The sequence below is a fragment of the Xenopus tropicalis genome, chromosome 3 (assembly GCF_000004195.4).
Source record: "Xenopus tropicalis strain Nigerian chromosome 3, UCB_Xtro_10.0, whole genome shotgun sequence".
In the NCBI taxonomy this organism is placed as follows: domain Eukaryota; kingdom Metazoa; phylum Chordata; class Amphibia; order Anura; family Pipidae; genus Xenopus; species Xenopus tropicalis.
In genome coordinates this window covers 9,402,080-9,428,132 of record NC_030679.2, presented here as the reverse complement: position 1 = coordinate 9,428,132, position 26,053 = coordinate 9,402,080, and the positions used below count along the sequence as shown (strand labels likewise).

Below are 26,053 nucleotides of genomic sequence, written 5' to 3'. Positions count from 1 at the left end.
ACTCTCATTGCTGTTCTTTCTGTACTGTCGACTTGCCACTGGGTTCCCTCTAGTAAAGAGCATAACAGTCTACAAAACTGAGGAGCCAGCCAATCACGGCTTCCATTTCAATAGACCCAAGTGTAGTAATATAACTACTGATGCATGGGTCACTCAGGAGGAAATTCTAAAGAGACTTGAACATGTAAATGTAAACAAAGGGTCCAGGACCAGATGGGATTCGTCCCAGGGTATTAAATGTGATTGCCAAACCTCTTCACTTTATTTTTCAGGATTTATTGAGGTCTGGCATGGTGCCAAGAGACTGGCAAATTGCTAATGTGGTGCCGTTATTCAAAAAGGGATCCCATTCTCAGCCTGTTAACGGTAGGCCTGTTAGTCTGACATGTTCATGGAGGAGCCAAATAAGGGCTGTGATAGGGTGCATAGAGGCTGTCTAATAGCCAATCGGCTTACAGGGGGCTTTATTTGGTAGGAAATCTTGTTTTTATTCAACCAAAACTTGCCCCCAAGTCAGGAATTCAAAAATAACTCCCTGGTTTGGGGGCACTGAGAGCAACACCCAAGGGGTTGGGGAGCAACATGTTGCCCCGGAGCCACTGGTTGGGGGTCACTGGCCTAAGATAAGATGTAGATAGCTATGTAGCTATGTAATTGGATAGAAAACTGGCTGAAGGATAGATTACAAAGAGTACCGCAGGGGTCAGTCCTTGGGCCTTTGCTTTTTAACTTGTTTATTAATGACCTGGAGGGGGGCATAGACAGTACTGTTTCTAATTTTGCTGACGGCACTAAATTGTGCAAAACTATAAGTTCCATGCAGGATGTGCCGCTTTGCAGAGCGATTTGACATGCACTTTGGTAGAAATAATATAAACGTGAGTTATACACAAAATGGTATGGGGGGATCCGTAATGGAGAAGGATCTGGGGGTTTTTGTAGATAACAAGTTGTCTAATGCCAGGCAGTGTCATTCTGTGGCTACTAAAGCAAATAAAGTGCTGTCTTGTATAAAAAGGGCTTTGACTCAAGGAATGAGAACATAATTTTGCCCCTTTATAGGTCCCTGGTAAGGCCTCACCTTGAGTATGGGGGGCAGTTTTGGGCTCCAGTCCTTAAGAAGGATATTAATGAGCTGGAGAGAGTGCAGAGACTGCAACTAAACTGGTAAAGGGGATGGAAGGGTTAAACTATGAGGTGAGACTGTCAGGGTTGGGGTTGTTTTCTCTGGAAAAGAGGCGCTTGCGAGGGGACATGATTACTCTGTACAAGTACATTAGAGGGGATTATAGGCAGATGGGGGGGTTCTTTTTCCCATAAAAACGATCAGCGCACCAGAGGGGGTTCCTCACAGTGAAGTTGGGGAATGCCCTGCCGGGGGATGTTGGGTAGGGGGTTCCTCACGGGGAGGGCAGTGAGGATGGGGAATTCCCTGCCGGGGGATGTTGGGTAGGGGGTTCCTCACGGGGAGGGCAGTGAGGGGGTTGGGGAATGCCCTGCCGGGGGATGTTGGGTAGGGGGTTCCTCACGGGGAGGGCAGTGAGGGGGTTGGGGAATGCCCTGCCGGGGGATGTTGGGTAGGGGGTTCCTCACGGGGAGGGCAGTGAGGTTGGGGAATGCCCTGCCGGGGGATGTTGGGTAGGGGGTTCCTCACGGGGAGGGCAGTGAGGTTGGGGAATGCCCTGCCGGGGGATGTTGGGTAGGGGGTTCCTCACGGGGAGGGCAGTGAGGGGGTTGGGGAATGCCCTGCCGGGGGATGTTGGGTAGGGGGTTCCTCACGGGGAGGGCAGTGAGGTTGGGGAATGCCCTGCCGGGGGGATGTTGGGTAGGGGGTTCCTCACGGGGAGGGCAGTGAGGGGGTTGGGGAATGCCCTGCCGGGGGATGTTGGGTAGGGGGTTCCTCACGGGGAGGGCAGTGAGGATGGGGAATTCCCTGCCGGGGGATGTTGGGTAGGGGGTTCCTCACGGGGAGGCAGTGAGGGGGTTGGGGGAATTGCCCTGCCGGGGGATGTTGGGTAGGGGGTTCTCACGGGGAGGGCAGTGAGGATGGGGAATTCCCTGCCGGGGGATGTTGGGTAGGGGGTTCCTCACGGGGAGGGCAGTGAGGATGGGGAATTCCCTGCCGGGGGGATGTTGGGTAGGGGGTTCCTCACGGGGAGGGCAGTGAGGGGGTTGGGGAATGCCCTGCCGGGGGGATGTTGGGTAGGGGTTCCTCACGGGGAGGGCAGTGAGGTTGGGGAATTGCCCTGCCGGGGGATGTTGGGTAGGGGTTCCTCACGGGGAGGGCAGTGAGGGGGTTGGGGAATGCCCTGCCGGGGGATGTTGGGTAGGGGGTTCCTCACGGGGAGGGCAGTGAGGATGGGGAATTCCCTGCCGGGGGATGTTGGGTAGGGGGTTCCTCACGGGGAGGGCAGTGAGGGGGTTGGGGAATGCCCTGCCGGGGGATGTTGGGTAGGGGTTCCTCACGGGGAGGGCAGTGAGGGGGTTGGGGAACCTGCCGGGGGATAGGGTTCCTCACGGGGAGGGCAGTGAGAATGTTGGGGAATGCCCTGCCGGGGATGTTGGGTAGGGGGTTCCTCACGGGCGAGGGCAGTGAGGTTGGGGAATGCCCTGCCGGGGATGTTGGGTAGGCGGGTTCCTCACGGGGAGGGCAGTGAGGTTGGGAAATGCCCTGCCGGGGGATGTTGGGTAGGGGGTTCCTCACGGGGAGGGCAGTGAGGGGGTTGCGGGAATGCCCTGCCGGGGGATGTTGGGTAGGGGGTTCCTCACGGGGATGAGGGCAGTGAGGTTGGGGAATGCCCTGCCGGGGGATGTTGGGGTAGGGGGTTCCTCACGGGGAGGGCAGTGAGGGGGTGGGGAATGTCCCTGCCGGGGGATGTTGGGTAGGGGGTTCCTCACGGGGAGGGCAGTGAGGTTGGGGAATGCCCTGCCGGGGGATGTTGGGGTAGGGGTTCCTCACGGGGAGGGCAGTGAGGGGGTTGGGGAATGCCCTGCCGGGGGATGTTGGGTAGGGGGTTCCTCACGGGGAGGGCAGTGAGGGGGTTGGGGAATGCCCTGCGGGGGATGTTGGGTAGGGGGTTCCTCACGGGGGGGCAGTGAGGGGGTTGGGAATGCCCTGCCGGGGAAGTTGGGTAGGGGGTTCCTCACGGGGAGGGCAGTGAGGGGGGTTGGGGAATGCCCTGCCGGGGGATGTTGGGTAGGGGGTTCTCACGGTGAGGGCAGTGAGGGGGTTGGGGAATGCCCTGCCGGGGGATGTTGGGTAGGGGGTTCCTCACGGGGAGGGCAGTGAGGGGGTTGGGGAATGCCCTGCCGGGGGATGTTGGGTAGGGGGTTCCTCACGGGGAGGGCAGTGAGGTTGGGGAATGCCCTGCCGGGGGATGTTGGGTAGGGGGTTCCTCACGGGGAGGGCAGTGAGGGGGTTGGGGAATGCCCTGCCGGGGGATGTTGGGTAGGGGGTTCCTCACGGTGAGGGCAGTGAGGGGGTTGGGGAATGCCCTGCCGGGGGATGTTGGGTAGGGGGTTCCTCACGGGGAGGGCAGTGAGGGGGTTGGGGAATGCCCTGCCGGGGGATGTTGGGTAGGGGGTTCCTCACGGGGAGGGCAGTGAGGTTGGGGAATGCCCTTCCTAGTGATGCTGTAATGGCAGATTCTGTTAGTGCCTATAAGAGGGGCCTGGATGAGTTCTTGAACAAGCACAGTACCCAAGGCTATTGTGATACTAATATCTACAGTTAGTATTAATGTTTGTATATATAGTTATGTATGTGAGTATAGTTTATGTATGTGAGTGTATATATAGTTTATGTATGTGAGTGTATATATAGTTATGTATGTGAGTGTATATATAGTTATGTATGTGAGTGTATATATAGTTATGTATGTGAGTGTATATATAGTTATGTATGTGAGTGTATATATAGTTTATGTATGTGAGTGTATATATAGTTTATGTATGTGAGTGTATATATAGTTATGTATGTGAGTGTATATATAGTTATGTATGTGAGTGTATATATAGTTATGTATGTGAGTGTATATATAGTTATGTATGTGAGTGTATATATAGTTATGTATGTGAGTGTATATATAGTTTATGTATGTGAGTGTATATATAGTTTATGTATGTGAGTGTATATATAGTTATGTATGTGAGTGTATATATAGTTATGTATGTGAGTGTATATATAGTTATGTATGTGAGTGTATATATAGTTATGTATGTGAGTGTATATATAGTTATGTATGTGAGTGTATATATAGTTATGTATGTGAGTGTATATATTATTAGTTATATAGTATGTGTGAGTGTATATATAGTTATGTATGTGAGTGTATATATAGTTATGTATGTGAGTGTATATATAGTTTATGTATGTGAGTGTATATATAGTTATGTATGTGAGTGTATATATAGTTATGTATGTGAGTGTGTATATAGTTTATGTATGTGAGTGTATATATAGTTATGTATGTGAGTGTGTATATAGTTTATGTATGTGAGTGTATATATAGTTATGTATGTGAGTGTGTATATAGTTTATGTATGTGAGTGTATATATAGTTATGTATGTGAGTGTGTATATATAGTTATGTATGTGAGTGTATATATAGTTATGTATGTGAGTGTATATATAGTTATGTATGTGAGTGTATATATAGTTTATGTATGTGAGTGTGTATATAGTTATGTATGTGAGTGTGTATATAGTTTATGTATGTGAGTGTATGGATAGGTAAGTACAGGGTGTGGGTGCTGGGTTTACTTGGAAGGGGTGAACTTGATGGACTCTATGGTTGGACCCCCTGCTTGTTACATACCCCAAGGGCTGAGTAGCGCACAGACCCCCCTGACACTGAGACACAAGACAGAAACAAACCAAATCCATTTCTCATTTGCCCCTTGGCAAGTCTGTGTTTCCTTACCGGGTGGGTTAATAGGGCAGAGCAGGTGCGACTTTAGATTTGGGCTTTTAAATTAACCCCCGTGTAGTTATTCATTGGCTGCACCTGAGAGTAAGGGGCAGAGTGGGGTAGAAGGACAGAGGGCACATTGTGCCCAGGCAGGTTAATACATTGCTCCGGAGAGGTGCAGACAGCTCTGAGCGGGGGGATATTGAAGCGTCAGGATATTAGTGGGGGAGCACATTTTTTGGGTAGAGTCCGAAATGCACTGAAGGTGGGGACTTCATTGGGAGAGTAAAATCCCTTAGTGCTCAGAAATGTCATGCAAATCCTATTAATAAAAGTAATATCCTCATGTATTAAGCACATGGCAACACTCTATTTTACATGGAAGAACAGATTTCTGTCCCCCTAAAGGACATGCTCAGGACTTGGGGTTTTCCGGATAAGGGAATCTTTCCGTAACTTGGATCTCCATAAGTTAAGTTTGCTCAACATTATTTAAATATTAAATAAACCCAATAGGGCTGTTCTGCCCCAATAAGGGGTAATTATATCTTAGTTGGGATCAAGTACAGGTACTGTTTTATTATTACAGAGAAAAGGGAATCATTTAACCATTAAATAAACCCAATAGGGCTGTTCTGCCCCCAATAAGGGGTAATTATATCTTAGTTGGGATCAAGTACAGGTACTGTTTTATTATTACAGAGAAAAGGGAATCATTTAACCATTAAATAAACCCAATAGGGCTGTTCTGCCCCAATAAGGGGTAATTATATCTTAGTTGGGATCAAGTACAGGTACTGTTTTATTATTACAGAGAAAAGGGAATCATTTAACCATGAAATAAACCCAATAGGGCTGTTCTGCCCCCAATAAGGGGTAATTATATCTTAGTTGGGATCAAGTACAGGTACTGTTTTATTATTACAGAGAAAAGGGAATCATTTAACCATGAAATAAACCCAATAGGGCTGTTCTGCCCCCAATAAGGGGTAATTATATCTTAGTTGGGATCAAGTACAGGTACTGTTTTATTATTACAGAGAAAAGGGAATCATTTAGGGTATAGGGCTCCTGGTGGGGTAATATATGTGCACTAAGCAGAGGATGCATTTAGGGGGCTGGATGACCCTAAAAAGATTTTGATTTGGGGTCTTCTAATTCTTTCTACCAATAAATCCCCCCCATTATAGGGTTAAAAGGGAAGTTTAACATGAAAGGCGGCATTCACAGACACTTGTAATGGTGATTTTCAGGTGGAAGCCAACCACAACTTTTGTTTTTCCTGGAGCATAAAGAAACATTTGTGTCATTTTCTGGGCTGAGACCCTGGCTGTGGGGCAGAGAGGGTTTCCTTCGGCTGGAAAGCTAAACACAACGTGCTCCCTCGGGGTGTGTAGTAGGCATGCATACCCCTGCTTGTGTCATGTGACCTGTACACTGTAATGGCAGATACAGCAGAGAGATTCAAGGAAGGGTTAGATGTTGTTTCCGCAAGTAACCAGGGAATAGGGTAGGGATGGGGTAATGCCAAAGAGTTTTTTTTGCCTTAAGGCCCCCATACACTTTAAGATCTGCTCGCTTGGCAAGGTCTCCAAGCGAGCGGATCTTCTCCCGATATCCCCACCTACGGGTGGGCGATATCGGGTGAATTTAGGCTGATTCGGTCGTTTAGCCCTGGGGCCAAAGGATCGAATTAGAACGCCGGTAATAGGCACAGTCAGTTCAGAGACCGTATCAACGAGCCAATGCGGTCCCCCATCTGACTAAATTTTTTAACCTGCCCCATCGATATCTGCCCGATTTCAGGCCAGATATCGGTCGGGCTGGCCCGTCGGTAGTGCCCCTACACGGGCCGATAAGCTGCCAAGTCGGTCTAAGGGACCCATATCGGCAGCTACAATCGGCCCGTGTATGGCCACCTTTAGAGCTTTGACAACTAAACAAGCCCCCCGGGGTACATAATGTACAAGAAGGCTATTCCCTGCTTAGCGGAGGGTGACAAAAATCAACAAAACAAACTCCGGTCCCCACGTTGAGTTTCCAGATGAGCAGACAGCCATTCAGAACTGCCCGAGGCATTGTATATGCCAAGGGTGGCCAATGATTTGCCTCCAGCAGGGATCCTATCATGAAAAAAGAGGATTTGGGAAAGCCATTAGGTGGGACCTTTTTCACTTCAGAGACCCTATTAAAGACCCTGTTAGATAAAAGTACTCAGTAGAGCAAGATGTGGAAGGGGACGATTAGCAAGAATGGATTCCCATTCACCCCCACCCAAACCCCAGAGTTGAAATAAAGGCTTGTTCCCATGGATCAGAGCTCTGAGTAACCATTGGTGCCAAGCTCCACCTTGATTTATAGGAGATCCAAAGAAAAATCCTAATTCCTCCAGTAGGTGGCATAGTCTGGCTCTGCATGGGGGTCACTTACAAACATCCTGGACTTGTGTTGCCACCTGGCTAGTATTTGCCCGACCTAGTCAGTAAATCACCAGCTAGGGCACTGGTATTACATAGTTACCGATGATGTAGTTGCTGGTAAATTGGTAATGGCCCTCTCCACTGCTGATCACCCTTCATAACCACAGGACACCATCTGCCCCACCTACAACCCTGCCCAGCCCACCTATTTCCCCACCCCTTATGTTATATCCTTATATTTTACAATAGGGGGTACATTATTCACTGTATATATGAATATGCTATATCTCTATCACCTACCCTGATCTGTCTGTTTGTCTCTCTCTAATTCTATCTGATAATATTTGATCTGTATCTTCGAGCCTTGTTGAGTGTCAGACATAAACAGATCAATATTATATACAGGTATGGGATCCCTTATCCGGAAACCCGTTATCCAGAAAGCTCCGAATTACGGAAAGTCCGTCTCCCATAGACTCCATTTTAATCACATAATTTAGAATTTTAAAACTGATTTCCTTTTTCTCTGTAATAATAAAACCGTACCTGTACTTGATCCCAACTAAGATATAATTACCCCTTATTGGGGCAGAACAGCCCTATTGGGTTTATTTAATGGTTAAATGATTCCCTTTTCTCTGTAATAATAAAACAGTACCTGTACTTGATCCCAACTAAGATATAATTACCCCTTATTGGGGGCAGAACAGCCCTATTGGGTTTATTTAATGGTTAAATGATTCCCTTTTCTCTGTAATAATAAAACAGTACCTGTACTTGATCCCAACTAAGATATAATTACCCCTTATTGGGGCAGAACAGCCCTATTGGGTTTATTTAATGGTTAAATGATTCCCTTTTCTCTGTAATAATAAAACAGTACCTGTACTTGATCCCAACTAAGATATAATTACCCCTTATTGGGGCAGAACAGCCCTATTGGGTTTATTTAATGGTTAAATGATTCCCTTTTCTCTGTAATAATAAAACAGTACCTGATCCCAACTAAGATATAATTACCCCTTATTGGGGCAGAACAGCCCTATTGGGTTTATTTCATGGTTAAATGATTCCCTTTTCTCTGTAATAATAAAACAGTACCTGTACTTGATCCCAACTAAGATATAATTACCCCTTATTGGGGCAGAACAGCCCTATTGGGTTTATTTAATGGTTAAACGATTCCCTTTTCTCTGTAATAATAAAACAGTACCTTGTAACTGATCCCAACTAAGATATAAATAATCCTTATTGGATGCAAAACAATCCTGTTGGGTTTAATTAATGTTTTAGTGATTTTTTAGTAGACTTAAGGTATGAAGATCCAAATTACGGAAAGACCCCTTATCCGGAATACCCTTGGTCCCAAGCAGTCTGGATAATGGGTCCTATACCTGTATATATATATAATGTAGGTGTATTGTGAATGTGTAGCACCTTGTACCTTCCTTATCTAAACCCCACAGAGACAAATCCACCTTATCTTTCATAACATTTTGTTTCATGTTTTTATGACCGAAACCTTGTGTTGTGTGACATTGATTAACCCTGTGCACTAGTTAAAAAGTCCATATTCACTTTATTTGGCTTTGCAAGAGTTGTTTTCTTGCCTGCCCCACCCCCGAGTACATGCCCCCCCATTTCTCAGATATTCAGCCCTTGCATATTTCTTTGTCTTTATATCTATGTATTCCTTCTGCCGGTCCTGCCGTTCCATCCTTCTGCTTCCCAGGTTGCACAGAGCATTCGCTTGGGGATGTTATTACCTAAATGTGCCAATTTGTTCCCTATTGCTCAAGTGCATGTTAATGCTGCCATTACTGGGTGCTGGGATGCTGTGCCTTCCCGGCAGGTTATTCAATGAGGGAATGGCTTCTTGCTACTTACATCACAGTAGCCAATCACCGTAAAGCTTTGTGATCTCATAGGCATGATGTCATAGTGTTACATTAGCCTAAGATAAGATGTAGATAGCTATGTACTGTGAATATACATAGTACTAAAGGTGCCCATACACGGGCCGATTGTAGCTGCTGATATGGGTCCCTTGGACCAATTCGGCAGCTTATCTGCCCGTGTAGGGGCACTAACGACAGGCCTGCCTGACCGATATCTGGCCTGAAATTGGCCAGCTATTGGTCGGCCAGGTTAGAAAATCCAGTTGGATCGGGGACCGCATTGGCTCGTTGATGCGGTCCCCGAACCGACTGCCCCATTGCCGCCTACATAATCCGATCGTTTAACTTCAAGCTCCTCACCTACGGGTGGGCGATATAGGGGAAAGATCCGCTCGCTTGGCGATCTCGCCAAGCGAGCGGATCTTACCGTGTATGGGGACCTTTAGGGTGAAGACACACGGAGCTACTAGTAGCAGCTACTTATCGTGGCTACTAAAACAGACAATGCTGATCATTTACTGATAACTGTCTCTATGTGTGTTATAGCAGAGGCAATTCTCAGTATTGTCTATGGCAGGGGATTTTCTGGTGTTTAGTAGCCGTGACAAGTAGCTGCTACTAGTAGCTCCATGTGTCTTTGCCCTTAGTGTAATCCCAAGGGAAATCTGTGTGACCTGCGCCTTCCCTGAAATAAAGGAAAGTCCAGGAAAATTCAATATATTGATCTGTTTATGTCTGCTCTGCACGTGCATAGTCGGCCAACAGTTGCTGGTTGGGTGATTAAGGGATAGCAGATATTATAGTAAAAAGCCATACATTATATCAGTCCTGTCCTGCCTAAAGCTCGTCTGTTGCTATTGAAGTTTTCTAGGGGCTGGGAGTTGTAGTTCAACTGCTCAACAGTTTTCCACTCACCGAAAATATGCTCCATACGCTACGTGCGGCATTAGTCTAAAGGAATTCCAGCTTTCTTGGAAATCTCATTTATCATGATAATAACATTGGAGCAATCATGTGTAGTGTATTACTTGTGCCACATGGAGCGTGTTCTTAATTAGCCACCAGATAGTCCTGCTGAATTGTGCAATTGTGAAAAGTACTGAGACCTATGCTGAGATAGTATCATATACAGGCTATGAGCAAATTTATGGGCTGTTGCTGCTGAATTGTGCTTAGTACAGGGGAATCCCTATGCTGCCATAGTTTTATGGTATCTCTCTGTACAGGCTATGGGCAAACTTAGGGGGCTGTTCCTGCTGAATTGTGCTTAGTACAGGGGAATCCCTATGTGCCATAGTTTTATGGTATCTCTCTGTACAGGCTATGAGCAAACTTAGGGGGCTGTTCCTGCTGAATTGTGCTTAGTACAGGGGAATCCCTATGCTGCCATAGTTTTATGGTATCTCTCTGTACAGGCTATGGGCAAACTTAGGGGGCTGTTCCTGCTGAATTGTGCTTAGTACAGGGGAATCCCTATGTGCCATAGTTTTATGGTATCTCTCTGTACAGGCTATGGGCAAACTTAGGGGGCTGTTCCTGCTGAATTGTGCTTAGTACAGGGGAATCCCTATGCTGCCATAGATTTATGGGAACTCTTACTACAGGCTATGAGCAAACTTAGGGGGCTGTTCCTGCTGAATTGTGCTTAGTACAGGGGAATCCCTATGTGCCATAGTTTTATGGTATCTCTCTGTACAGGCTATGAGCAAACTTAGGGGGCTGTTCCTGCTGAATTGTGCTTAGTACAGGGGAATCCCTATGTGCCATAGTTTTATGGTATCTCTCTGTACAGGCTATGGGCAAACTTAGGGGGCTGTTCCTGCTGAATTGTGCTTAGTACAGGGGAATCCCTAAGCTGCCATAGTTTTATGGTATCTCTCTGTACAGGCTATGAGCAAACTTAGGGGGCTGTTCCTGCTGAATTGTGCTTAGTACAGGGGAATCCCTATGTGCCATAGTTTTATGGTATCTCTCTGTACAGGCTATGGGCAAACTTAGGGGGCTGTTCCTGCTGAATTGTGCTTAGTACAGGGGAATCCCTAAGCTGCCATAGTTTTATGGTATCTCTCTGTACAGGCTATGAGCAAACTTAGGGGGCTGTTCCTGCTGAATTGTGCTTAGTACAGGGGAATCCCTATGCTGCCATAGTTTTATGGTATCTCTCTGTACAGGCTATGGGCAAACTTAGGGGGCTGTTCCTGCTGAATTATGCTTAGTACAGGGGAATCCCTATGTGCCATAGTTTTATGGTATCTCTCTGTACAGGCTATGAGCAAACTTAGGGGGCTGTTCCTGCTGAATTGTGCTTAGTACAGGGGAATCCCTATGTGCCATAGTTTTATGGTATCTCTTTGTACAGGCTTTGAGCAAACTTTAATTATAAAGTGGAGGCATTTATAACCTTGTAGATTGTAAGCTCTTTTGGGCAGTGCTCCCTTCCCCTCCTGTATCGGTTATTGGTTGCTTTATATGTTACTCTGTATGTCCAATGTATGAAACCCACTTATTGTACAGCGCTGCGGGATATGTTGGCGCTTTATAAATAAATGTTAATAATAATAACTAGCCCATTTGGCTGTTTTGCTGCTAATTTTGAGTGGGGGGTGAACTATAGTAGCTGAAAAACACCTCACACACAATGTAGGGTTGGCTGCCAGTAAGCATAAATCATGAAAAATAGAAAAAAGTCCCTGACCCAAAGAGCACACATTCTAAAGATGCTTAGAAATAATAAATTCAATATCTACTCATTACAAATGTTCAGTGGTTCTAAAGTTGAATGTGTAAATGTGATTGCACTGCTGGTTCTGACTGCTCAAACACTGTAGCAGAAATACATTTCTACTGTATTGTTTCATAAGTCGGAACCGGAGAACAGAAAGGCATAAACACTTAATCTGGGTAGTGGAAAAGCCCGACTAAATACTCCTGATCCCTGCATTAGTGTCGGTAGGCGAGAGGGTTTCCCATGGGTCCGCTCACTGCCGTATCTGCCAGAACCCTGGGTCTATAGAGACAGATCTCAGGCTGTGGGAGATCTGTACATATATATATATATATATATATATATATGCATATATATATTATATACATATATATATGCTCCTGAAGGCGGCCATGTCTCCTCCGCTCCATCTTTCAGCATTTATATATATATATATATATATATATATATATGGGTCTATAGAGACAGATCCCAGGCTGTGGGAGATCTGTACATATATATATTTATATACATATATATATATATATATATATATATATGCTCCTGAAGGCGGCCATGTCTCCTCCGCTCCATCTTTCAGCATTTATATATATATATATATATGGGTCTATAGAGACAGATCCCAGGCTGTGGGAGATCTGTACATATATATATAAATGCTGAAAGATGGAGCGGAGGAGACATGGCCGCCTTCAGGAGCAGCAGGGATTTATAGCTAAAGCGCTGATGACATCTATGGGAAACAGAAGCAAGTACATAGTAGTCAGGAATCTCCAACCTGCTGGCCACAAGGAGGTGCTGTTTTATTGGAGTCTATGGAGAAATCTGTGCAACTGCCATACACCACTGCAACCTGCAGGGGTCGCACTACTCCTTGCTGCTCCAGAGGCATGATTAAGCTAATATTAATGAGGTTGTAGGTAAGTTGTAGGTAAACAAGGACCCCTTAAAATCTATAGCCCGACAGTGGCGGCTGAACTACAATTCTCCACTACCCCTTGCCTCTCAGGGAATGATGGGATGAAAAGGAGCCGCTGGACCTCACTGTTAGCTGCATTGTGCCTCAGCCACTTCATTAGCAAGCCCCCCTGGAGTTTGGGTGTGTGTCCCGGGTTTGGTTTTGAAATGAGATCCCACCGCATTCCTGAGTCTTTGATGGGGGGAAAGTCTGTGTGCAACTCCCTGCTGTCTGCAACAACATCGCCACTCAGACACAGTCATTAGATGGAGATTCTGCATTTGTACTAATGCCCCCCCCGCCCCCCACTGCTCTGCAATGGGACTGGCCAGGGGCACATACCATATTCCTATCATTCATTCAATTATACATGATTCAGGGCTGTGCTGAAATCTTACACATTAGGTGTATCCCCCATCATTCCCCTTTATATAAGGATTTATTGGAAATGCACTGTGCAGGGCTGTGCTCAAATCTTGCATATTAGGTGTCTTCCACCAACATTCCCCTTTATATAGGGACTTATGGGAAATGCACTGTGCAGGGCTGGGCTGAAATCTTGCACATTAGGTGTATCCCCCAACATTCCCCTTTATATAGGGACTTATGGGAAATGCACTGTGCAGGGCTGGGCTGAAATCTTGCACATTAGGTGTATCCCCCAACATTCCCCTTTATATAGGGACTTATGGGAAATGCACTGTGCAGGGCTGGGCTGAAATCTTGCACATTAGGTGTATCCCCCAACATTCCCCTTTATATAGGGACTTATGGGAAATGCACTGTGCAGGGCTGGGCTGAAATCTTGCACATTAGGTGTATCCCCCAACATTCCCCTTTATATAGGGACTTATGGGAAATGCACTGTGCAGGGCTGTGCTGAAATCTTGCACATTAGGGGTATCCCCCAACATTCCCCTTTATATAGGGACTTATGGGAAATGCACTGTGCAGGGCTGTGCTGAAATCTTACACATTAGGTGTATCCCCCATCATTCCCCTTTATATAAGGATTTATGGGAAATGCACTGTGCAGGGCTGGGCTGAAATCTTGCACATTAGGCGTATCCCCCAACATTCCCCTTTATATAGGGACTTATGGGAAATGCACTGTGCAGGGCTGTGCTGAAATCTTGCACATTAGGGGTATCCCCCAACATTCCCCTTTATATAGGGACTTATGGGAAATGCACTGTGCAGGGCTGGGCTGAAATCTTGCACATTAGGCGTATCCCCCAACATTCCCCTTTATATAGGGACTTATGGGAAATGCACTGTGCAGGGCTGGGCTGAAATCTTACACATTAGGTGTATCCCCCATCATTCCCCTTTATATAAGGATTTATTGGAAATGCACTGTGCAGGGCTGTGCTCAAATCTTGCATATTAGGTGTCTTCCACCAACATTCCCCTTTATATAGGGACTTATGGGAAATGCACTGTGCAGGGCTGGGCTGAAATCTTGCACATTAGGTGTATCCCCCAACATTCCCCTTTATATAGGGACTTATGGGAAATGCACTGTGCAGGGCTGGGCTGAAATCTTGCACATTAGGTGTATCCCCCATCATTCCCCTTTATATAAGGATTTATGGGAAATGCACTGTGCAGGGCTGGGCTGAAATCTTGCACATTAGGCGTATCCCCCAACATTCCCCTTTATATAGGGACTTATGGGAAATGCACTGTGCAGGGCTGGGCTGAAATCTTGCACATTAGGTGTATCCCCCAACATTCCCCTTTATATAGGGACTTATGGGAAATGCACTGTGCAGGGCTGTGCTGAAATCTTGCACATTAGGGGTATCCCCCAACATTCCCCTTTATATAGGGACTTATGGGAAATGCACTGTGCAGGGCTGGGCTGAAATCTTACACATTAGGTGTATCCCCCATCATTCCCCTTTATATAAGGATTTATTGGAAATGCACTGTGCAGGGCTGTGCTCAAATCTTGCATATTAGGTGTCTTCCACCAACATTCCCCTTTATATAGGGACTTATGGGAAATGCACTGTGCAGGGCTGGGCTGAAATCTTGCACATTAGGTGTATCCCCCAACATTCCCCTTTATATAGGGACTTATGGGAAATGCACTGTGCAGGGCTGGGCTGAAATCTTGCACATTAGGTGTATCCCCCAACATTCCCCTTTATATAGGGACTTATGGGAAATGCACTGTGCAGGGCTGGGCTGAAATCTTACACATTAGGTGTATCCCCCATCATTCCCCTTTATATAAGGATTTATTGGAAATGCACTGTGGCAGGGCTGTGCTCAAATCTTGCATATTAGGTGTCTTCCACCAACATTCCCCTTTATATAGGGACTTATGGGAAATGCACTGTGCAGGGCTGGGCTGAAATCTTGCACATTAGGTGTATCCCCCAACATTCCCCTTTATATAGGGACTTATGGGAAATGCACTGTGCAGGGCTGGGCTGAAATCTTGCACATTAGGTGTATCCCCCAACATTCCCCTTTATATAGGGACTTATGGGAAATGCACTGTGCAGGGCTGGGCTGAAATCTTGCACATTAGGTGTATCCCCCAACATTCCCCTTTATATAGGGACTTATGGGAAATGCACTGTGCAGGGCTGTGCTGAAATCTTGCACATTAGGTGTATCCCCCAACATTCCCCTTTATATAGGGACTTATGGGAAATGCACTGTGCAGGGCTGGGCTGAAATCTTGCACATTAGGTGTATCCCCCAACATTCCCCTTTATATAGGGACTTATGGGAAATGCACTGTGCAGGGCTGTGCTGAAATCTTGCACATTAGGGGTATCCCCCAACATTCCCCTTTATATAGGGACTTATGGGAAATGCACTGTGCAGGGCTGTGCTGAAATCTTACACATTAGGTGTATCCCCCATCATTCCCCTTTATATAAGGATTTATGGGAAATGCACTGTGCAGGGCTGGGCTGAAATCTTGCACATTAGGCGTATCCCCCAACATTCCCCTTTATATAGGGACTTATGGGAAATGCACTGTGCAGGGCTGTGCTGAAATCTTGCACATTAGGGGTATCCCCCAACATTCCCCTTTATATAGGGACTTATGGGAAATGCACTGTGCAGGGCTGGGCTGAAATCTTGCATATTAGGTGTCTCCCCCAACATTCCCCTTTATATAGGGACTTATCGGAAATGCATTGAGGAGGGCTGTGCTGAAATCTTGCACATTAGGTGCCCCCCCAACATTCCCCTTTATATAGGGACTTATCGGAAATGCACTGTGCAGGGCTGGGCTGGGCTGAAATCTCCCCCCAACATTCCCCTTTATATAGGGACTTATGGGAAATGCACTGTACAGGGCTGTGCTGAAATCTCTGTCCCCAACCCTGACACCCCAAAAATAAAGAGACTAACTTAATTGAGAGCCTAAAAGGCAAACCCATGATGGAAATTAGGCAATTAGTCAACCCCCCCACCCCCCTATACAGGTCTGGGTATAAATTGATGGCTAAAGCCCCTTCCAGTCTTTTGAGCCAGTTGCCCAATAGAAAGGTGTTTGGCCACTCGAACGGTATTGGCCAGATATTGACAAGTATTGGCCAGCATATGGCTACCTTTATTCACCTGTATTAGTGCAGTCACTTCTCCCTGCCCCTTTGGTTTATATACAGGCCCATGCTAATTTCAAGGGGAAGCAAACCCTGTTCATTAGCGCGTACCCTGTAGAAAAGGAAGCGAGTGCGACAGGAAGACCCCCCTCCAACCTGCCAAAAACAGCACTTTCCAAGCAATACCTTCCCTTCCTCGGGTATTTATTGTCCTTCTTTTGCTTTGATAAAGAACTGCCCCGGTATATCACATGCCCCTGAGGGGAACAGGTGGGAGGCCAGACAGATTCTGTTCCTTCCTATGCTGTATGGCAGCCCCCGTTACAGTCCTCCGGCCCCTCCACCTTCGGCCAGTAGTGGGTAACTGCTATATGCAGCCCCAGTCTTATTATTGCCCTACCACCACTTCCCACTTCCTCCTGAAAAAGTGGAATAAATGCAATAAGGCATATTTACCCTTTAATATTCCCTTTCTATCTCACACTGCTTCCAGGAATGTGGGCCCCTGAGTGACAGGCTGGCGTAATGCTGCTGGGAAACCCGGAGGGGGCTGTGCTGCGGTACCTGTAAAAACATGGATCTCTGGGGGCCATTTCATATAAACAGAGGCCCCATGAACCCGATCACAACCCGCTGCTAATGTGCCCGTCTCCGAGGGGTTTGTTTATACAGGGGCCCTTACTGGCCTTCCCTCACCCTTTATGATACCATAAGAAAACTAACAAGTATAGGGGCCCCTGCCCAGACTCTTCCTTGTACCCGAGCCGAAAAGGGTTTGCAGCAGCACTGCTGCCCGGCTGGAACCAAATGGCTTCCGCACCTGGCCAACCCCACTGCTTAGCTTGGTATATTCTGCTCTGGTATTGGGGTCATTTGAGAGAGTATGTTTGGCTGCAGCTGGGAAGAACCACCATATGTAAGGGTTTACTTCCCCTTTAAAGTATAAAAGTGATTTGTTATATATTTATTACAGATATCATTCATAGTTTAAGTCTCCGAATAACTGCAATAAATGTCCAGACAATTCTACTACTAGTATAAATGTTTGAATAATAGTAATAAACCGACTGGGGGTTAAACAGGAGACGGACTATAGAAAAACAGATAATAGTTATCGAAAGCGTAGGATAACTTCCCCTTTAAAAAACATCACACCAGATATAACCCAACTCTTATTTCGACCTGTCTGGGCTATATATTTTTTTAAAAGGGTTGTAAACCCAATCATAACGCTGTCCCACGGCGCCCCCTAGTTTTGCTATAGAAATTGTCAAAAAATGTAATTATAGGTGCAAGAAAGTTCACCCCTGAGCATTCTACTGACTAAATATCTCATTATAAGTGCAGGAGAAGTGACCAATGAGAATGCTGATTCCCAGCACTGTGTCGGCCATCTTGCTGTTACCTTACATATAGAGATAATGATGGCATTTTTCCCGTCATTATATGGCACAGGAATCAGACATGGGGATAAAGGGACAGACTTGTTCAGTGCTGGGAAACTGTGCTTATTGCTCCCAACTCCAATTGCAGGAACAGAGAACAGGGAGCCGGATTTACTCACATCAGCTGGGATTCTCATTGGGGGATTTCTTGCATTCTAATGGGGGAAAGTTTTATTGTGCAATATTGCTTTAAGAATACAACCCTGATGTTGCTGGACTACAGCTCCCAGCATGCCTCAGCCTTCATTATATGTTACATTATTCTGGGATTTGTAGTCCAGCAACAGCGGAGTAACGTTTGGTTGAGCAGCGCAGTGCAGTAGGGTTTAGTTCCCCTTTAAAACCAGCCTACAACTTATGCCAGGGTTTGCTACAAGATAAGACGCTCTGGGGCGAGAGCAAGTTAAAGAGTTAACCCCTCAGCGTGTCATTCACCTTCCAATTAGCTGGAGAGAATGCATCTCTGAGCAGCAGAAAGGAGGGAAAGGCTGAAAAGGAAAAGAAGCGACCCCCATCTCACGGAGTAAGGATTCTGTATGCATTGCTCCGTGACGGTGGGTGGGGGGGCGGGACAGCTCCACTGCTTTTAACTTTTCTGAACAATGGCTGAAGCCTGAATCCACCCCCCCCAACTCACAGGGGGGCTTCTGCCCATTTCACACTGTCCTGGTTCATCAATTAGGGAAAAGTTGAGTATTTGCCCTACAGAAAACATTTCTAGAACATAAATAGTTAATCCTGACTGGTACCACTAGCAGGGGAATCATGGGGGGGAACCCTGTCATTCTAAGCAACATTGTGTGTTTGTAAATGTAACTGTTTTTGGGTGTAGTTCCCCTTTAAAGTTTCTTACATGAGGCATATCCTTTGCACACATGGACCCTACGATTCTGTATGTGATTCATTGTAGGCCAGAGGGCTCCCCAGTCAATTAACTTAGTATGTTATACAGTGGCCTGTCCTTAGCAGCTTTTCAGTTGGTGTTGTTTTTTAATTATTTGCCTTTCCAGCTTTCAAATGGGGGTCAGTGACCCCGGCAGCCAAATAACTATTGCTCCGAGAGCCAACAAGTTTATGGTTATTGTTACTTAGTATTCCTACTGTATTCAGGCCTCTCCTATTTATCAGGCCACTGCCTGGTTGCTAGTGTAAATTGGACCCTAGCAACCAGATAGCTGCAGAGCTTGCAAACTCATCTGCCTCTGATGCTACCGGAGAAGGCAAAGCTACAGGCTGCTGGGTTACATAGGGTACAACAGTCTTTAACGGATATAAAATTCCCATGGGGGGTGGGAATGGGGTTTCCTGTGTGGGGGGGACCCCTGAGTGTATAAATAGGGGGTTCTTCTCACTGCTCAAATAGTAGGAAAAAGTAGTGCCTTTGCGCCATATTTCCCTGGATAAAACATGGCGGCACGGCAATTATTCTTCTCGGGGCCAGTGCATATTTTTAAAAGTGCCACTGCCCCCCAGGAATACATTTACATTATTTACTGGGGGTGCCCATCATACTGGCACTTTAACTTGCCCTTTAAGAGATCCATGCTACTATATTTCTTCCCTATCCCAGGTGTAATTAGCGCAGGCATAAGTCTACTTCTACTAAACGACAACATGGCGGCACTATTTTTTTTTTTTTTTCTTAAAGCAGCACTGGCCCAGGGAATAAACAGTAAATTCACTGGGGGGTGCCTAACATATTGCTACCCACCCCCAGAAAACTCACCTGTACTTAAGAGTATATTGACTCAGTAGCATTCCCATTTACATGGCGACAGTAATATTTATGGGTGAAGACACACAGTGCAACTAGTAGCAGCTACTTTTTCACGGCTACTAAAATCCCCTGCCTCTGCTAAACACACGTAGAGACAATTATCAGTAAATGATCAGCATTGTCTGTTTTAGTAGCCACGACAAGTAGCTGCTACTAGTAGCTCTGTGTCTCTTCACCCTTAGGGTGAAGACACACAGAGCTACTAGTAGCAGCTACTTTTTAATAGCTACTAAACTCCAGAAAATCCCCTGCCATAGACAATACTGAGAATTGCCTCTGCTAAACACACGTAGAGACAATTATCAGTAAATGATCAACATTGTCTATTTTAGTAGCCACAACAAGTAGCTCTGTGTGTCTTCACCCTAAAGGTGCCCATATCCTCACCTACGGGTGGGCAATATCGGGGAATATGTAGGCTAATTCTATCGTTTGGCCCTGGCAATGAGACAGTCTGTTTGGGGACAGCATCAACAAGCCGATGTGGTCCCCGATCCGACTAAATCTTTTAACCTGCCCGATCGATATCTGGGCAATTTCAGGCCAAATGTCGGTTGGGCAGGCCCCTCGTTTCTGCCCCTACACGGGCCAATTAGCTGCCGAATTGGTTTAAGGGACCCATATCGGCCTGTGTATGGGGACATTTAGGGTGAAGACACACTGGGCTTCTAGTAGCAGCTACTTTTTGGGTTGTTACAAATCCACTAACAAGTCAGCATAAATACCACCCATTTAAAAAAAAAAAACCACACACTTGCAATTTGTTTTTTCAAAAACATACATCATATTTCCTCTTTTATTATATAAATATCCGTTTTTAACCATTAACTGTAAGAATATAAAGCGTTTTCAGAGGATCTGTTTTTTTTTCTCTCTTTATACAAATTCACACAGTACAATGAAATTTCGGCACATTTCTAAGTGACGTCCAGCTGTGGGAGATGCTGAAGGGACCAAAAAAAAAAAAAAAGTCTGTTTGAAGCGAACGTCATTTGTTTTTGTTTTTTTAAACAATAAAACCCCAAAAATGAGCTAAAATGAGTTTCTCCCCATGGAATACAAAGGCGGCCGCTGATCCGACCCGATTGTGGAACTGTCATTGCATGTATTCCCAGTTATACAAAAGCTTTCAAGGTGCACTTATTAATGAAGGGGGGGGGGGGGGGGTAATGAAGGGGTGATGCTTGCATATATATTGCCACTCCGGCTACCAGGGCACCCCGCTCTGCCCAATTCCGTGTGCCCGCTGGCAGCAAGAGCTCAGAGTCTAGGCTTGATGTAAGTTCCAAAGTCTTATACATGCACTGGGGGGGGTGATTGGGATAAAAATGGGGGGAAAATGTAAATAAAGTGTCTCTGGGGGAAAGCTGTAACCCTATTGGTCTATTGCAGCACAGCTATGGGAACGAATGGAATGTAAGCAGTAATGGGGGGAAACTTTAAAGGGGAAGTGTTCACTGAACATGTCACATGACCACCTGACAACACCAAGCCTTCCATTGCTCTGCAATGCTTTTTTTTTTTTAGATATTTAACACCAAAATGTTATTGTGATGGATATCAATAGATCTAAAAAATAGAGAGGAAAAAAATACCCACTTTTGCCCTTCTTGCCATTATGGCAAAGGCTAAAAGCAGAGATATCTACACAGCCGCTGCCTCCATAGCGACTGCCGGCGTACAGCTTCAAGGAGAATGCTGGGAGTTGTAGGCCAGCAGGAGCCGGAAGAGGGGGGGTGGCTGCAAAAGGGGGAGCGAGTCAGTAAAATCCTTAAATATAAGTTATCATATATCATATTAAGAACCCGTAGGGTTGGAATTTCCAGTCTAGGCACAAAAATAACGGTTATTCAGACTTTCCTAACGTTCCAGGGAGTAGAAAGGAAAAAAAAACAAAAAACGAGGTAGCCAGATATAAGGGATATATTTCAAAAAGGGAAACATAACGCTAAGACGTGGGGGGGGCTAGAAATGGGGGGGGGGGGAAGTCCTGCAACTCCAGGGGTAACGGAGTGCGTGATAAGTTACAGGGGAATGTCAACACAAAGCATTTCAGATTTGCTGGGACGTTGTGCTAATTACAAAAATAAAAAAAATCGGAAATGAAAATAAAATCAAAAAGGAAATGTTAACGGTGGGGGGGGGGGCTCCCATTAACCCGTGCGTCGCTGGAGAGCAAGAGTCTGGGGGGGGGGGTAGGGGCAGAACCTACAAGCACCAAGCGCAGTTTTTCTACTTTCCTGAATACAAAACCCACAGGTGTAGAAAAGCCGGTTCCGTTGGGAACCCGTTGGTTATCACTGATGATCATGACCCGGGTCAGTACCCCATTAAACCATTCCCCCTGTAGGGTCAGTACAGGCTGCACATTGCATGGGAACCCACTGGTTATCACTGATGATCATGACCCGGGTCAGTACCCCATTAAACCATTCCCCCTGTAGGGTCAGTACAGGCTGCACATTGCATGGGAACCTGTTGGTTATTACTGATGATCATGACCCGGGTCAGTACCCCATTAAACCATTCCCCCTGTAGGGTCAGCGCATTTCATGGGAACCCGTTGGTTATCACTGATGATCATGACCTGGGTCAGTGCCCAATAAAACCATTCCCCCTGTAGGGTCAGCGCATTTCATGGGAACCCGTTGGTTATCACTGATGATCATGACCCGGGTCAGTACCCCATTAAACCATTCCCCCCGTAGGGTCAGTGCAGGCTGCACATTGCATGGGAACCCATTTGTTATCACTAATGATCATGACCCGGGTCAGTACCCCATTAAACCTCCCCCCCCCCCCCCCGTAGGGTCAGTGCAGGCTGCACATTGCATGGGAACCCACTGGTTATCACTGATGATCATGACCCGGGTCAGTACCCCATTAAACCATTCCCCCCGTAGGGTCAGTGCAGGCTGCACATTTCATGGGAACCCACTGGTTATCACTGATGATCATGACCCGGGTCAGTACCCCATTAAACCATTCCCCCCGTAGGGTCAGTGCAGGCTGCACATTTCATGGGAACCCACTGGTTATCACTGATGATCATGACCCGGGTCAGTACCCCATTAAACCATTCCCCCCGTAGGGTCAGTGCAGGCTGCACATTTCATGGGAACCCACTGGTTATTACTGATGATCATGACCCGGGTCAGTACCCCATTAAACCATTCCCCCCGTAGGGTCAGTGCAGGCTGCACATTTCATGGGAACCCACTGGTTATTACTGATGATCATGACCCGGGTCAGTACCCCATTAAACCATTCCCCCCGTAGGGTCAGTGCAGGCTGCACATTTCATGGGAACCCACTGGTTATTACTGATGATCATGACCCGGGTCAGTACCCCATTAAACCGTTCCCTAAAACCCAACATTTTGCAGTCGCCTCCCCCAATGGGGTTTTAGCTTTAGGGAACGGGTTTAACAAACAAAGTCCTGGATAACCAACAAGTCCCCAGCAATGAAAGCAGTGGAAATGATTTTTAACGTTACCCCCCCTTCCCCGTTTGCTGTGGCCCCGGCAGCACTTGACTAGGGGGGGGCCCACAGGCATTACTGATGTATCAGTCACAGGAGTTCCTTGGAAGGGCCACATTGAGGGGGGGCCCCTCACCTGACTTTTTCACTCTCAGTCATCTGCCAGAGGCCTAAGTTGAGCACTTTAAGACAGGGGAGCTGGGTGATCCTTTCCAGCCCCTTCTTGGTGATGCGGGTGCAGCCGTACAAGTCGATGCCGGTGAGTTGGCTCAGATGCTCGGCTATGAGCTCCAGGCCTTTGTCGGTGATGCGGACGCACTGGCCAATGTTTAGAGTCCTCAGGCCGTGCATCTGTCGCACCATGCGGTTGATCCCATCGTCACTGATGTGACAGGAACACAAAGAGAGCGATTTGAGCCCATACAATCCCTGGGCAATGTAGGCCAGACTCTGATCCCCCACCTTGTCGCAGAAGGATACATCCAGCCCGGACAGACGCAGGGAGCCCATAGCCAGATGCATGATGCCAGTATCGCTGATATTATCGCAGCTGCGCAGGTTGAGGCTCCTCAGTCCCCCCATGTGCGACAGATGCAGCAGCCCTGCGTCTGAGATTCCGCCGCAGAAGCTGAGGTTGAGGACGCGCAGTCCCTGCAGCCCCCGGGAGATGTGCTTGAGGGCCAGGTCGGTGAGTTTCTGGCAGTCCTGCAGGGTGAGTTGCTCCAGGCCCAGGCAGCCTTCCGCGGCGCTGCGGGTCATCCCGGCCAGGTGGCCGATCCCGACGTCCGATACGTGTCGGCAGCTGCGGAGGTTGAGGCTCTTGAGGCCGTGGAGGCCCCAGGCGATGAGCAGCAGGCCGGTGTTGGTGATGTTGGTGCAGCCCCCCAGCTCTAACACCTGCAGGCCCTTGAGGTACTGGGCGATGCGGCCCAGGCTGCTGTCGGTTACCTGCTTGCACAGACTCAGATTGAGCGATCGGAGGGAGCCGATCTCCTGCACGAAGGCGTGGCCCAGGCCGTTGTCGGTCAGGTTGTAGCAGCCGCTCAGGTTGAGGCTCTCGATGTCGGGGAGGCCCTGGATGACGTAGCTCAGGCTGCGCCGGAGGCTGAGGATCTGCACCTTACGGATCCCCCGGGCCTGCAGGCTGGGGAAGAGAGACGGGTTGGCCCGGCGGAGGTGCAGCTTGGCCTCGGTGCCCCGCCACACCGACTTGTGATAGGCCGCGTCCCGCCAGGCAGCGCACACCTGAGCAGCCCGGCCCTTGTCCCGCACGTCCAGGTAACTGAAGATCATGGCCAGCAGCTCCGGGAACAGGCATGAGATGTGGGTCTCCATGGCAACCTCAGCACCGTCCCACCATAGCCCCCCTGCGGGGGGGGGGGGGAGTAGGCCGTGTGAGCGTCCCCGGTGAAAAGGGGCCGCCGGAATGTAAGCGAGTGCGAGAGGACAACCACCCCGCCGTACCTCAGCCCTTTCCGGCTCTGTGCAGCGACATTCTCCCGTCAGGCCCCGCGGCGAAAGTTTCCGGCTTATTTTCTGTGAGCGCTTCCCCCCCCTCCTCACTGGTCCGTTAACATGAAGGACGTGCGCGGCGCCGAAAGACGTGCGCGTTCACTCGCAACTCAGACAAGGCGGAGGCGCCAAGCCCGCACATGCGCGTTGAAGAGTCTGGCTTCAGCCACGCATGCGTGATGCGCTCCAAATGAAACGCGGCAGAGGGCGCATGCGTTCTGGAAGCGTCCGGCTGGGGAGAATTCAAATCCGCTTGCCAGTGCGCCTGCGCAGATCGATTGGTCTGCGCTCTTTACCCACCACCTTCTCGGACAGCGGCGAGTCTGCGCTGCCAGTGGGCGTGGCTAAGGAAGTCTTGGGCGGGGCTGTCGGGCTCTCTTTGTCCCTGGCGTTCTCGGTTCCTCCCGCTTCCTTCCTGTTTAACCATTTAAAGGCCAAGTGGCGCCTCTCTCCCTAGTTGCACTTTGTTTTTGGGGAAATTAGCATTTCTGTGCTTCTGACCGGGTCGGCGCTTTATTTAATACATACAGATACCGCTAAAACCCTTGAATTTATCACTTTTAAATAGAGTAAAGGAAGTTTATTCTCTTTACTTACTATCTCCCTTCAACTAGTATTCCAGCGGGGGAACTTTTTCCCCTTTTGTGAGTCACTCTGGGTATTCCCTGTTTTCCCTCCAAACCCAATAAAACATGCAGACGAGTTAATTGGCCCATGATAAAACTGGCAGGGAATGTGATAGGGACCTTAGATTGTAAGCTCACTGGGGCAGGGGCTGATGGGAATATGATAGGGACCTTAGATTGTAAGCTCACTGGGGCAGGGGCTGATGGGAATATGATAGGGACCTTAGATTGTAAGCTCACTGGGGCAGGGACTGATGGGAATGAGATAGGGACCTTAGATTGTAAGCTCACTGGGGCAGGGGCTGATGGGAATGTGATAGGGACCTTAGATTGTAAGCTCACTGGGGCAGGGACTGATGGGAATGTGATAGGGACCTTAGATTGTAAGCTCACTGGGGCAGGGACTGATGGGAATGTGATAGGGACCTTAGATTGTAAGCTCACTGGGGCAGGGAATGATGGGAATGTGATAGGGACCTTAGACTGTAAGCTCACTGGGGCAGGGACTGATGGGAATGTGATAGGGACCTTAGATTGTAAGCTCACTGGGGCAGGGACTGATGGGAATGTGATAGGGACCTTAGATTGTAAGCTCACTGGGGCAGGGACTGATGGGAATGTGATAGGGACCTTAGATTGTAAGCTCACTGGGGCAGGGACTGATGGGAATGTGATAGGGAACTTAGATTGTAAGCTCACTGGGGCAGGGACTGATGGGAATGTGA

The 26,053-nt window shown here is 47.6% G+C and overlaps 2 protein-coding genes across 5 annotated transcripts in view; one reads left to right on the top strand and one right to left on the bottom strand.

Annotated features, from left to right (window-relative positions):
• The window catches only part of wnt5b (Wnt family member 5B), a 90,261-nt gene that overhangs the window by 27,489 nt on the left and 36,719 nt on the right, over nucleotides 1-26,053 (top strand).
• fbxl14 (F-box and leucine-rich repeat protein 14) lies at nucleotides 20,469-24,933 on the bottom strand. 3 transcript variants are annotated; one of them, XM_031898615.1, is made up of 2 exons: nucleotides 22,549-24,933; nucleotides 20,469-22,183 (listed from the first exon to the last, which is right to left on the bottom strand). In XM_031898615.1, the coding sequence occupies exon 1, from the start codon at nucleotides 24,523-24,525 to the stop codon at nucleotides 23,323-23,325; it is 1,203 nt and encodes a 400-aa protein (XP_031754475.1). In that variant the 5' UTR covers nucleotides 24,526-24,933; the 3' UTR covers nucleotides 20,469-22,183; nucleotides 22,549-23,322. The 3 variants fall into 3 exon arrangements, with proteins under 3 accessions (XP_031754475.1, XP_031754474.1, XP_031754473.1); XM_031898614.1 differs by having other exon boundaries at nucleotides 20,469-22,295; nucleotides 22,670-24,933; XM_031898613.1 differs by having other exon boundaries at nucleotides 20,473-22,183; nucleotides 22,354-24,933.

Bases quoted from the DNA above. Each gene is read 5' to 3' on its own strand.
- fbxl14 (XM_031898615.1), bottom strand. From the start codon at position 24,525: ATGGAGACCCACATCTCATGCCTGTTCCCGGAGCTGCTGGCCATGATC.